Below are 14454 nucleotides of genomic sequence, written 5' to 3'. Positions count from 1 at the left end.
GAATTTTTTTTTGTATTTTATACTATTTATGGAAATTATTTTAAGTGTGGTGATGAATTTGTCCAAAGCACAAACATTTGCACAGAGGAAAGGGATGTTAAAATATTAACTAGCTCCTATGAGGATGAGTCTGAGGATGGATCTTTGTAAGCGCATTACACTTGATGTCCAGTCCAGGCTGGCTAAAATGGAAAACTTAATAATTGCATGCTCTCACCAAATGCTAATTTTGAAGCCATATGAATCTTCATCAGACATTAGAGGCCCGTTTCCCAGACAGAGATTAAGCCTAGTCCCAGATTTAAATGGCCTTTTAAACCAGATTAATATAAATCTGCTTTCTGTCATGGTTTAAAATTAGTCTTAGACTTGGTCTAGCCCAGAGTTTAATAAGATGGTTTCTAGGAGGAAGACTAGAGCTGCTCCAGAATTACATTGTGGCCACAATTAAATCTACCAGGAGGCAGGTTTATCTTCAGTTTACTGTTGTGACTAAAGATTCATGGATTACTTGGACCATGTCAGTGAAATATATATATATATAATGTTTTAATCTGTTAAAACTGCCTCTTTGTAGATTTAATTTAAGCCTCAGTTTAGTCTTGGAGTGGCTCGACTTCCTCCAGGAAATCATGGTCATCTGGTATGTTCTTCAAAGGTTGCTGGCTCTCAATTATAATACACCTTTAAGTAATTCATCAAACTGGTCAGTATATTTATTTGCAGGTCATCCACCAGTCTTAAACCTCTCTCTTATGGTGTCAGCAGAATTTTCTTTTGAGGTTTATTTTTATATTATTCCTCAACACCCACTGATTTCACAAAACGTTATGTTAATAATATGCTAATAAAGCTGTTGATTCAATCTTGCCAGAAGTTGTACTGTTCTTGTAAATGTATGTTAATTTGCATTTAATTACAAAAAGACCTCCAGGCATTAATTTTCTTTGATTCCACAGCTGATGTGTGCAGTTTTTCTTTGCTATTTGCTTTAAAAGTTTTCTTTTGTTCAGTGAAGATTAATTTATTTCATTTTTTTCTGCTGCCATTGTTTTCCTTAAATTTGCATGTCAGTTCCACTTAGGCAGTTTTATAGGCTACCTCAGTCATGCTAATTCAGATAAGCACAGTTGGTCTTTAATCTTGTTTATTTTGGTTCAGGACTTCATAGTCCAGGTGTTTTCTGTACTAAACTGTTCTTTAGAAAGCCATTTTTAAGACAATACTCTTCTAGATTTATGTTGTCTACTGTCTTAAAGGGGCTATATGCAACTTTTTCCCCAAAATAAACGTAACAATAGCCTTTTTATTTTACCATTTATGACTCAAACATCTCCTGATGAGCATACTGACACCTTGTCCGCTCACATTGGGTGCACCTATAAGCCTGTATCCTATTTTCCCTATTTTCTGGCGGGTCGTTTTTTCCCGCGCTGTCTGCGGATGTGACGTCACCACCGCTGCGAGAGCGAGTAGGAAATAAGAGCAGTTCTGTTTTTTGGCCACAGGTGTCAGTCGCGAGTTTAAATTTCAGAAAAACGCATATAGCCCCTTTAATTTAAACCCTGGAAAACCGGCCTAGGTGTTTAAAACATTTATTAAGTGTGAGAGAAGGTAATATGTTTAATTTAGACGTGGTGTACACATTTCTGAAATTTAGTTTGAGATTTAAAATGCACAGTATGAGGGACTTTTAGTTTGGAAAGTCAACAAGGTGGAGTCGGTGAGGATCTCACGTGTGCACTCACTGGTGTTTATCCACAATTCATACGCAATGAATGTTAAATTCTCTCCAGCATTCTCTCCAGCACACATGCTTGCATACACTCGGTAAAGAAAAAAAAAGTAGGGGGGCGGGGAGAAAGAAAAATCGTGTCTTAAATGTTAACGTTACTTAATATGTTGTGTAAGTTAGCTTATCGGCTAACAGCCATCGGATCCGGACAGGTCAAATCATAACGTGCATGAAGAGATTTGATATAGTGCGTTCTGTCACTCAAATCCATTTATTTGACTGAAATGGCTGTCAGGATACCTTTGGTTGGAGCTTTACGTTATATCAGCTCCAGGACGAGTGTCGTTAGTTCACAGCGACTGCTCTGCTCTCATGAGAGAGGACGAGGATCATCTGACAGTATAAGGGTGAGAAGAACACTTCTCTCTTGGATCCTTAATCTCGCTATTGTTTAGCAATGACCTTAGTTTATGTTCGGAAGCCCAGTATACATAAACGTAAAGTTATACACGTTTTACTGCAGTTCATGCTCGCATTTACTTTCTTGTCACTGCGTGTAAGTGACTAGTCAAGAATGAAGACAACAACCTAGAGATCTGTCCACCCAGGCATAAGCATGTGTATTAAGTGTCATATTTTTTTGCCATAGGTACTCTATGATGGACAATGCCCAATATGTGTTAAAGAAATTAGCTTTCTTCAGTATCTTCAGAGAAAGAGAGCAGACAATGTAGATTTTGTGGACATTTCACTGCCAGAATATGACGGGACAAAATATGGAGTCAGTTATGAGATGGCAATGGAGGAAATGACAGTGATTGATACGAATAACAAGGTGAGTGATCAGTTTTACACTTTTATCATGTGAAAAATCTCAATAGCATTGTGTTTCAGTATTTTATACATTTGGGGTGTTCTCACTAGTTTTCCTCAATCTAAAACGTTATTAAACATTTGTATGGTGTTTAAATTCAATACAATTCGCAATACCTAAATGTGATTTATTAATTATCCTTGCTGCCTTTTGTTCTGATGGCAGATTCATCGTGGTGTGCCAGCTTTTACAGTCATGTACGGTGCGGTGGGTTTGGGTTGGCTTGGACGGTTCATCTCTCTCCCACTGATCAGGCCTGTAATGGATCACGCGTATGGGGTGTTTGCAAGAAACAGACTGAAGTGGACCGGCAGAGAGGGCTGCACCACTGGACGCTGTGCTAAAAAAGAGACATAAGTGTCTCCATGCTCTAATATCATGTCAATGGATCATTAATAACAGTTGTTGTTACTGTAAAGTTTATCTAATATTTAAAAAAGTCTGAATATAACTGTAATATCCACATGTGCTCAGAATAAATTATCTTTTTATTAAGATCTTTAACGAAACTTTTTTTGTTTTTTTAACAATGGGATATCTGTATAAATTCCTTATACTGAGGGGATAGTCAATTACTCACACTGAAGTGTTGACACTTTGAACAACTCTGAGGGTTCGTTTCCTAAATTTAGACACCTCCTGGCTAGTCATCAACTCTTGGGATGTGGTAGGAAAGATTGTGTTTAAATGGGGAATGTCCAGGGGTTTGGTCCGCACTCCTTTAAACCGACCAATAGGGTTTGAACCTCAGAGTAGGGCGGGATTTAAAACCACAACAGAAACAAGTGTAAACACCACAGGAAGTAATCCAAGCAATATATGTGTTTTGGAAGGAAAGTGAGCATTTGTTTAACACCTTGAATTCAATATCAGCAGAAGTGGAGAGCGCGAAAGGTAAGACAAAATATATTGACTTTATTTTCTAGGGCTTCAAGACCTACAAGTCGCCCTCAAGGTTAAGTCTGGTTTGTTGTATTGGACTTAACTTGACCTTCTGTCTTGGTGGAGAATAAAACATTTTTATGATGACAAGTCATAATCATTACTTAAGTTGAACATTTTTAATCATTGAAGCCCCTTCAATTTACAGAATAGTCACAAAAATCTCAAATCAAAAAATGTTCATGTTCACAGTGCATTAATGTTAACGGATACATCTATTGATCTTTAAAAAATGTTATACGTGAACGTAGGGATTGATAAATGCTGTAAAAGTAGTATTCATGATAACTAGTGTGGTTAACTAATGTAAATGAATGAAACATTTTAAAGTGTTACCTATTAAAATATGTATTGCTTCTTAATATTATCTGTTATGAAAATGTATTCCTCATTTCATTACAGGTGCAGTTATAATTTATGATGAATATAGGTCTGGGAATAGATGCTAAAGTTTGTGTAGCATTTAAATTCTCAGTTGTTTATGGTATACATTAAGGTCATCCTTGTCACAATACATTAACACACTATTAATGTTTTACGCGATGAACAAATTGCAAATGAGAATGCAGTGATTTGGTCTATTAGTGACAATGTCTGGCATTTTAAATAGTGGACTTTGTGATTCCATGTGACCAAGTTGGAAATTGACATGTTGTGGAACTGAATGTACACAACATGACGCAAAGGCCTATGCCAGTCCTCAGATCACAACAAAGACAAGTGACATGTGTCTTCTGTCTGTCACGGGACCGTTAAATATGTACTGGAGGTTCATGGAAGTACTAAACTTTGGTGTCCTATTTCACAGTTCTGAGCATAGTCAGGCTGTTCTCATTCACAGAATGGCTTATATATAACATTCACTCTGCAAACCCCCCTGAAGAGGTTTTTGAATTAAGGGCTTAATTAGAATGAGCTAATAAAACGCTGTTGAAAGGATGTCATACTTATGAATTTAATTGGCTCAGACTTTTTTTCTGTCATTTTGTGTATGATTGACAGAAGATTTGCTTATGAATCATTATTTATAAATTAGAAACATAAGTACAACTTTCAACGTATTCCAATGTGGAGTATTTATTTGCAGTGCCATAATAATAAAACATTAATTTAACTTTTAATAATTAAACAACAAGCAAGTTAGACAATTAGATATGGATGCATTTCTGACATATTTCATTATTTATTTTTGACATATTTCTTGCTCTCTTTTTTTGTTTATTTATTTACTTGACCTCCATAATTGACCAGGAGGGGGCGTACAAACATAAATCAACACTGGATTAAATTATGAAACATTATTTTGATTCTTATAGATTTTCCTGTTTGTAGGAATAAGTTCAAAAACTGACTTTGCTCTTAAATATACTGTATCACCAGAAATACAGATATGGTTAAATATTTGTATATGTTTTTATGTTTGTTTCTGTGCATTTTAGACATTCCATGATTCTGATTCTGCTACTGAAGCTCATCCGGTCCTCATTCAGATCATCTGCGTCATTGATGGGTTGGTATCTTGACAGAACACAGGTCACTTACCTGGCGTCAAGGCAGCTCTGGTAACTGTGCAAGATGAAGTATCTCCTCACAAACATCAGAAATGTGCCTCACCTTGTCAGGAGCATCTGCTCCTCACCTCAATCTACAAGGAGAATTCTTCTCAAATATCATAGATCAATAAAAACTATAAGAATTGTTGGAGCAGTTAGCAGTAATATAAAATATGAGAATGGATTGGGCCTTCAGATTTATCATTCATACTCAACCTCCAGTAGAGAGACATTCAAAGCAGAAGCACCCGTTGGAGTTTCCCAGAACAGCAGGAATACTTTTCGGCTGAACTTAGAACGGCTGAGATTAGGAGAGTCTTTTAATCGTCTCTCCCAACATATTAACTTGTACTTTAAGCAGAAACAGGTCTCTGTGATAGATTATGGGCAGAATGAGTTGATATCTGCAGTGCAGGAACCACTTACCAGAACACCGAGACGAGTTCAGAGAGAGAGACGCTCTGGAGAATCCAGAGCATTTATAGGGACGCCTTCCATTGAGCAGGTCAATCAAACATCCTCAAATCAACCTCTGACCTCGGCCTATCCTGGACTACAGCTGTTCCACATCAGCTCCTTGGCAAACCGATTTGGGGAGACGTACAGCTATGTGGCCAATCACATTAACTCTGTATTCTCTCGAAATCCAGGAAAGCAAATCCATCTGGAGGTATCATCAGATGATGGGTTCAGAAGGTCTAGAAGCAGAAAGCGAAGAGATATGGGTAATAAAAGTGTTCTTTGTAGGGAAACTGAGCAAACTCAGCAAAACATTAGTTTGGGTACAAGACCAGAGATTGATAACAATGTATCTAGTTCCTGGGAAGAACTATACCTGCACTTTGCCAGTCACGTCAATCGATACTTTGGGGCAAAAGTAGCAGATACTGTTGAGGAATCGCCAAATGTTGATCACCAGTTGTCACATACTGAGACAAACATCCTGAAGACTTCAGTCTCACTGGACCCTCTAAACAAAACTGAAGACCCTACTTCACTTCTTCAGCCCAAATCTCCGGGCTTGTTCCACATGAGCAGCCTCACCACAAGCTTTGGGGAAAATTACACTTACATGGCCAACCACGTTAATCGGTACTTCAAAGGATATTCAGCTTCAGAGAATGAGGAGGTGGGTGGAGAGCTGTACACAGTGCATTACAGAGGCTCATCTGAGGACATGGTGAGCCAGGAAAAATCAGTGTCCTTTTTGGAGTGCCTGTTGAAACCCTCAACTTTACCTGGCTTTGTGGGCAGCTACCTGGGAATGGGCTCTAGCAAACGTAGTGACCATACAACTGTAACAAGGACCCCAGAGGAAATGCTGGATAAAACGGTGAGTGTTGCATGACCAGAAATCACATTTTAATCAAACACCTCGAATCAAGCATTTGGGACTCATATGAGTTTCATATGTTCTTTGGTTTTGTGTGAAGACTGACAAAGGACTACAAAAAGGTTTTTTTTTTTTGTAGTCCATATCCCATGGATGTAAGATATAGGTACCATATCGGCTATCTGCCGATATTAGAGATTTTTAAGCGATTGGTATTGGTCGATATTAGATATTTAATTGTTCATGCTGATTTCCTCTATTTTTTAAAATATTTAGATTACCTCTACCGTAATCTAACGCTAATGTAATCTTTAAAAATATGAATCATTTTGTAACGCTGTTAAATTGTAGAAAATTTTGGGGATACAAAATAGTATAGAATTATATTTATCGCGTATCAGCGATGACGTATTAGACAGAATTTTAATACTGGTGCATCCCTTGCATTTGCTACTGTACTGTCAAAATGTATTTTTCAGAGTTGTAAAAAAAAAAGACATTATAAAGGTGTTTTACAAGAAACTTTCTTCAAAATTTCATGTTTAGTTCAATGTGTTACTTGTTGTTTCTTTGTAATCATTTCTTTTAGTGTATCCTGTGTGAAAGCTTTTTTTCTGCACTGTATCTACACTTTCAAGTCAATAAAATGGATTGATTATAGCAGGAAAGCTGTTTTTTAGGTTTTGAGGAGGAGAAAGGAAGATGAGATGACAAGAGTTCTACTGAACAGGCTGGAAGAGGCTAGCGTACCGTCATCCATCACTTCTTGTGTGGAGGAACTGAACACTCACCTCATTCAGCACCCAGCATGCAAGGCTGTGGTGTGGCAGGTATACAAACGCTCAAATCCCTTAAAACCAAATACTCTATATGGAACTGTAGAAATTCAGATTTTTCAATTAATTTATTTGATGAAATCCAGGAAAAGGCAGCACTGCATCTCCTTAGACGCCGCCGGATCTACTGGATGAATGAAAAACTTCAAGAAGCCATTAGGGAGACTCTTGCTCTAATTGGCTATGTGGATCCAGTCAAAGGTTGTGGGATCAGAGTGCTTTCCATTGATGGAGGTGGAACCAAGTAGGAAACACCACATTTAATCAATATTCTCTAGTTTTTGCCTGTAAAACTGAAAGAAATATGATCCAATAGGTCTTCCGAAAAACTTTTTAGGGATCTGTGAGCAATTTTATGGAATATAACAATTATGACCAATATTTTTGTCACTTGTACAGAGAAATATGTTTATGCCAAGATGGCTTTTACTTACATCTGTTTCTTTTCATTACAGAGGGTTAGTTCCACTACAAGTGCTCAAACAGCTGGAGGCTCAAACAGGAAAGCGAGTGTATCAACTTTTTGACTATATATGTGGAGTCAGCACAGGTAATAATGCAAAGCCCTTATTCTAGTGATACAGAACATATTTACACTACCAATCAAAAGTTTTTGTATTCAGCACAGACACATTAAATTGATCAAAAGTGACAGTAAAGACATTTATAATGTTACAACAGATTTTATTTCAAATGAATGCTTGTTTTTTAAACTTCATCAAAGAATCCTGAAACAAACATTTATTCACGGTTTCCATTAAAATATTACGCAGCACAACTGTTTTCAACATTGATAATAATTTGATAATGTTTCTTGAGCAGCGAATCATCATATTAGAACGATTTTAGAAGATCATGTGACACTGAAGACTGGAGTAATGATGCTGGAAATTCAGCTTTGTATCACAGGAATAAAATACATTTTAAAATATATTCAAATAGAAAATTGTCATTTCAAATGGTAATATTGAGAATTTTTTTGATCAAATAAATGCAGCCTTGTTGAGCACAAGAGGCTTACCAACCTCACTTTGGACCAGCAGTGTACATATAAAGTAAATACTGACTATACTCTATAATTATGTGTATTATTACATCAGCTCTCTGGAATACTTGATTCTGATTGGTCAATCACAGCTTTGAGACCTCTATACTGTATAATAATTGACCACTGTTCCAGGCAATAGATTTCCTACACATTTCTGTTAGTTTTAAGTCTCATATAATACAATAATTTCAGTATTTAATAAAACTAAAATCAGTATTCCATGTCTATTTATTTTATTTATTTGGTGGGTAAGTAGCCATATAATAAGGAGAATGTACAATCATTCTCACAAAATTAACCTCTTAATTATACATCCCTTAAACCCTTAAAGGTCCCATGGCATGAAATTTTCATTTTATGAGGTTTTTCAACATTAATATGAGTTCCCCTAGCCTGAATATTGTCCCCAAGTGGATAGAAATGTTGATCGGTGTAAACCCGAGTTCTGGCTGTCTCTCTCTGCCTTTGAGAAAATGACAGGCCAGACGAGCCAATCCTGAAGTCTCCTGGTTTGACGTCCAAGCAGGAACGGTTTCCTCCCTTTCCGACACCCAGAGAATCTGGCACGCCCATGCAAACGCTCGCGAGATCATGGGTTGTGAACGAGTGAATGCTGGCAGTTTCTCAGTGTTTGGATGTACAAATGAAAACAGAAGTCTTTTTTCAGTTCCTTCTGATCTGTGATCAGTGATTTCTGATGTGTAGCGAATTATTTATTATTCGTGCACACAATGCGGCTTCTCTCTCTCCAGACAGAACGGTGTTTTCGTGTTTTCTATCTTGTGAGTCAGTGTTTTTGTACGTCCTCGTCGCGTCTATCGGTTCTAAAATGTGCATACAGTCATGAGTTTCTGCTCAACATCAGCCTCACACACGCCGAAGCTCGGGCTGCACTGGCCGGTGGCCTTCAACATCCCCGACCCCCAGTACTGCATCTGGCCCACAGCGGAGGCACCAAACGCGGCGTGAGATTAAGCAGACGAGGGGGTAAGCGTGAGCATATTCGGGCTAGCCAGCCTAGCCCCACAATAAACTGGATTACATTCGATTACTGCTGTTGTGTCTTTGTTTGCGCTGTGTACTCAACGCGCGTCACTGACGCTTTTATTTTATTTTAAAAATAATGCTATTATCAACACTTACTTTTAACTCGTTCATCTCGACAACTGTAATGGTACTTTGCATGTGTTACAAAGTTGGTAATAATGATGAAGACGGACTCGGCGTGACTGGGACTCGTGTTTATTCAGAACTCTCAGATACAAACACAATAAACTTGCGCTGACTGACAGCGCTCTCATAACTCAGTAGTTACTATAAATAACTTTGTTAGCAATCGCTGAGCTCCGTCTCTGGTACATTAGTGATGTCCGGTTCGCGAACGATCTTTCTTTTGAACCAGTTCTTTTTAGTGAACCGAATCAGTTCACCAAATCGGACTGAATCGTTCTAAACGGTTCGCGTCTCCAGTCAGCGCTGATCCATAATTTACTAAAGTTACTAACTTTCTGACATGAGTGACAGTCCCTCCGGCTAGAAATAGACTAATAACCTGAAGTATATGCTGTAACTACAACAGTTCAGACATGCTGAGAACTGATGTGAAGTGAACTCAGGTCCATCCGTCTCTCTGGCAGAAGCTCGTGCCTGCTCGTGCCTCGTAGACCTCGTTAAACCACGCCCCCTCCGCTCATTTAAAATGCAAAGATGTCAGCCAATCACAACAGTGGGCGTTTTTACTGAAGTCTCACAGCAGACACGCCTCTTGAAACAGGGCATTCAGCCACAGGGCAAACAGCAGTATAGAAAAAATGCCTTTTATTTCTAAATTATGACATTTTATGATGTAAAAGTCATACTAACAATATAAGTACACCTCAGGAAACATTATAAAATAATAGAAAAATGCCATGCCATGGGACCTTTAAATTAATACAAGACTCCACTTCACATCGTGGTCTTGATCATATTGTCAGGATTAATTTTCTTTTTTTTTTTCTTTCTGTGTTTAATGTACAGGAGCCGTTTTGGCTTTCTTGTTGGGTCTAGCTCGTATCTCTTTAGATGAATGTGAAGAGATGTATCATCGTTTTGGGACAGACGTTTTTCGACAAAACCCCCTGGTTGGTACAGTGAAGATGGGCTGGACACACTCCTACTACAACACAGAAACATGGGAGATGATCTTAAGGTTGGATTTAAACACTCAGTGGAAGTAATAAACTATACTGTATCAATGCCTGTAATGCTTTCTTAACTATTCCTATATGTTCATCATAGGGAGAAGATGGGGAAGGAGATTTTAATTAAAACAGCGAGAGATGAGCTGAGCCCAAAGGTGAATCCAAAATACCATTCTGTCTTTTTCAAACTTACTTTTAAAATCCAGATTTTCATTATCTCCTGACTGCTGTTCCCTTCTTACACAGGTGTCTGCTGTAAGTGCCGTAGTGAACTGGGGGAAAAGTCCGAAAGCATTTATCTTCCGCAACTATAACCATGCTCCAGGAAGATTGAGCCGCTATCCCGGAGGATCAGGGTACCGGCTGTGGCAGGCTGTCCGCGCCTCTTCTGCTGCTCCAGGATATTTCCAGGAGTTCCCTCTCCACGGTGACATACACCAGGTCAGAACAGTCAATGTTAGTCAACTAATTCAGGACTCAAAATATACTTGTATCCAGACCTTATCCCATCTTTTTTCTCCAGGATGGTGGTCTTATCCTCAATAACCCCTGTGCTCTGGCTGTCCACGAAAGCCGATTGCTGTGGCCCAATCAGCACTTCCAGTGTGTGCTGTCGCTGGGAACTGGTCGCTATGACAACGCTAGAAGAGGGCCTGCAACCTCCACTAGTCTGAGAGCCAAAATCAGCAACCTGATCTGCAGTGCCACCGATACTGAGGGTTAGTCTGGTACCACTATGAGTATAATTGAACAGTTAATAATATTACAGAGAATAAGTTTACAATTATTAATTGTGCAAAATACACAATTTACAATTATTTAATCATTTAAAAAGTTATTTTGTGGTGAGACTAGTACCACTATGTAGATTCAGTTATTAATATTACAGAGAATACATTTAACATTATTAATTGTGTATATGGGTGTAACGATACCCTAACGTCACGATTCGATACAAATCAAGATACTGAACTCAATACGATATTATTACGATACTCCAAGACATATGGTAAAAGGTTAACAAAAAATTTACTTTTTATTAAAATACTAAATTTGTGGAAATGAATAGGCCTGAACTTGGTGCTGGTAACCCGATGCACAGGACAATGGGGACACCAGAATAAAAAATATTCATGATTCTGAAGCTGAAAATACAGAATTATTTTAGACGAATATGCTTGCACTATTTCTACATATATTTAAAATAATGTAGGCCACTTTTTACTGGAAACATAAGACATTTGGCATTTTCAGGACCCACAAATATTCCCCCATTGCATTATTATACATTATATTCAACATTATATAGTAGTTTAATGTAGTACTGACACTAAAACTCTGTAAACTAAAATTTTTTCTCACACAGTAATTTCATTTTGGGTGAACTATACACAATATACATTGCATTTTTGTATTACGATATATTGTGACATGATATATCATTAGACCCCTAGTGCATAATACAAAAGTTACCATTATTTAATCATTTTAAAATGTTCTCTTTCTTGTGTTAGTCTTGTATCTCTATGAAGATAATTGTACTATTATTAATATTACAGCAAATAATTGTACAATTATTAATTGTGCACAATACCTAATTTACAATTATTCATTTAAAGTTATTTTTTGTGACTGGTAAAATAATTACTTATTACTGGATAAAAGCATCTGCTAACTGAATAAATGTACGTTTAAATAATTATTTGTAATTCTAAAAATAAAGCTAAATAATATTGTTGACACTACATGCATTAAGCAGGTCAAAATGGTGCTCTTTTGCACACACTTGAATAAGCCCTCATTTGTATATACTAAGGTGCTGATATTGTTCATATCGCCATGTTTAGGTGTTCACACTCTATTGGATGACCTCTTATCACCGAATGTGTATTTTCGCCTCAACCCGATGCTGAGTTCAAACGTGACACTGGATGAAAGCAGGCCTGAAGTGCTTCAACAGCTGAAGAAAGACACACAGCTGTACTTGGACCGGAACCGACCCAAACTGGAATGTCTGTGCGATGTGCTGATGGCAGAGCGCACAGCGATATGGAAAACACGGGACTGGATCGGTGGGAAAGCGTGGGAGCTGCAGCAGCGCTGGGCTTGAATGGACTTTACACAGTGCTGACGAGTAATCAGTTGAATGTATGCATTTGTCTGGATGAAAAGTAATTACAAGAGCATCACAAAATTCATGTTTTACAGGTTACAAATCATTTTTAGAGAAGTTACAAATCAAATCAGTATTTTACGTCCAAATATGCAGCCATTTTAGACAATGTACTGTGCACTTTTTCCATGAAACCATTACATATGTAAATGTGAATTCTGTATGAATGTCAATATGTATACACTCGCTAATATATTTATTTTTGTTTTACATTTGTAATACTGTTTATGTAATTAAATAAAAATGCACTTTTCTTTGATCAAACTAATTGCACACTACTTAACTAAAAATTCAGGTGTGTTATACTTTGCCCATAAAGTTAAGACTATATAATGGGACATTTCATGTCATGGGATTGATTTAAAAACTAAACACAAAATATTCAAAACAAAACCTTTGAATATTCTAATACAGATTATGAAAGTGTGACCATTTAGATGGTAAAGTCACTAATCATGCTGATTTTAGTGATGTTTTCAATGCTTAAATGACCTGAAGAAGCCACATAGTCATCAGTCATGTGACCAGTGGTGACTGGGACATCAGTCTAAAGCACTGTTTGTTATTTTGGACAGTTGTGTACAATTTTCCCTCTGAGAAGTTATTTTACTTCCGCCTCTGCTTTGAACAAACTATCTGATTCATTTTATATCATAATAAGGTTTTTGCAGACTGTTACGGTTTAGGTGACGAAAAATGGACAAAGAGCACAATGATGATGCTTTTGTAAATTGAAAATATACAGCACAGGATCCTTCATCTCTACTGAACACTGAAGCCACTGAAATATCAATTCAGGTAAGAAAAGACCATTCTATTATTTAAAAAAAATTATACATGATTTTAGCATACTTTCTTACCAAACAAAAATATAATACACATTTATTTATGTGACCCTGGACCACAAAACCAGTCATAAGGGTAAATGTTTTGAAATTGAGATTTATACATCATCTGAAATCTGAATAATTGGTTTGTTTGGATAGGACAATATTGGCCAAGATACAACTATTTAAAAATCTGGAATCTGAGGGTGCAAAAAATCGAAGTATTAATTGAGAAAATCACCAAAAGTTGTCCAAATTAAGTCCTTAGCAATGCATATTACAATGCATATACATTTTTGATATATTTGCGGTAGGAAATGTACAAAATATCTTCATGGGACATGATCTTTTACATAATATCCTAATGATTTTTGGCATAAAAGAAGAAATTTTGACCCATACAATGTGTTTTTGGCTATTGCCACAAATATATACCCATGCGACTTATGACTGCTTTTGTGGTTAGTTAGATAGTTATTTGTCTAAAATGTTTTGTATCTGTATATCTGGCTTTGCTACTTGGGATTGTATTCCACCGTGACTGGTTGTAAAAACAGTGTGATGTCACTGTCAGATAAACAATGTATGTTTCATTATAATGTCATCCTCCTCTCTGACTTGAGCTGGCAGTTGTGAGTCAGCTGCTTCATCTGAATTACAATTGTCATTGTAGATTGTGCCAACAATGCAGACAGATGCGTTATGAGTCTTATTGAAGAAAATGATAGTACATAAACATCAAGAAGTGTGCATGGTAAAAAAAAATAAAAATTAAAAAAAATGAAAGTGAATTGACATTTTTTGAATTTGCTTTGTGGTAGAAATTAGCATGTATTAAAACAACTTATTAATAATCAAATATCAGCTGAGTTTGATTATTTTATGGCATAAGGGTTCAATGTAAATATATATAACAAGATAATATATAATAAAAAAAAATCGGAGGCTCA

General features: G+C 36.9%; 2 protein-coding genes across 3 annotated transcripts; both read left to right on the top strand.

Annotated features, from left to right (window-relative positions):
* The first annotated feature begins 1504 nt into the window (after positions 1 to 1504).
* Positions 1505 to 3115, top strand: LOC307117940 (uncharacterized protein). Its single transcript, XM_079803213.1, has 3 exons — positions 1505 to 2142; positions 2385 to 2570; positions 2775 to 3115. The coding sequence occupies exons 1-3, from the start codon at positions 2020 to 2022 to the stop codon at positions 2964 to 2966; spliced, it is 501 nt and encodes a 166-aa protein (XP_079659339.1). The 5' UTR covers positions 1505 to 2019; the 3' UTR covers positions 2967 to 3115.
* LOC307117939 (calcium-independent phospholipase A2-gamma-like) lies at positions 2826 to 12942 on the top strand. Of its 2 annotated transcripts, XM_079803212.1 has the most exons (10): positions 3359 to 3503; positions 4991 to 6437; positions 7118 to 7267; positions 7360 to 7517; positions 7729 to 7823; positions 10341 to 10512; positions 10602 to 10659; positions 10751 to 10945; positions 11028 to 11223; positions 12352 to 12942. In XM_079803212.1, the coding sequence occupies exons 2-10, from the start codon at positions 5127 to 5129 to the stop codon at positions 12612 to 12614; spliced, it is 2598 nt and encodes an 865-aa protein (XP_079659338.1). In that variant the 5' UTR covers positions 3359 to 3503; positions 4991 to 5126; the 3' UTR covers positions 12615 to 12942. The 2 variants fall into 2 exon arrangements, with proteins under 2 accessions (XP_079659337.1, XP_079659338.1); XM_079803211.1 differs by having other exon boundaries at positions 2826 to 6437.
* The last annotated feature ends 1512 nt before the right edge of the window (positions 12943 to 14454 follow it).

This window comes from Gobio gobio (genome assembly GCF_949357685.1).
Source record: "Gobio gobio genome assembly, chromosome: 21".
Lineage (NCBI taxonomy): Eukaryota > Metazoa > Chordata > Actinopteri > Cypriniformes > Gobionidae > Gobio > Gobio gobio.
The sequence above is the reverse complement of the archived record's forward strand: the minus strand, read 5'-3'. Positions and strand labels throughout refer to the sequence as shown.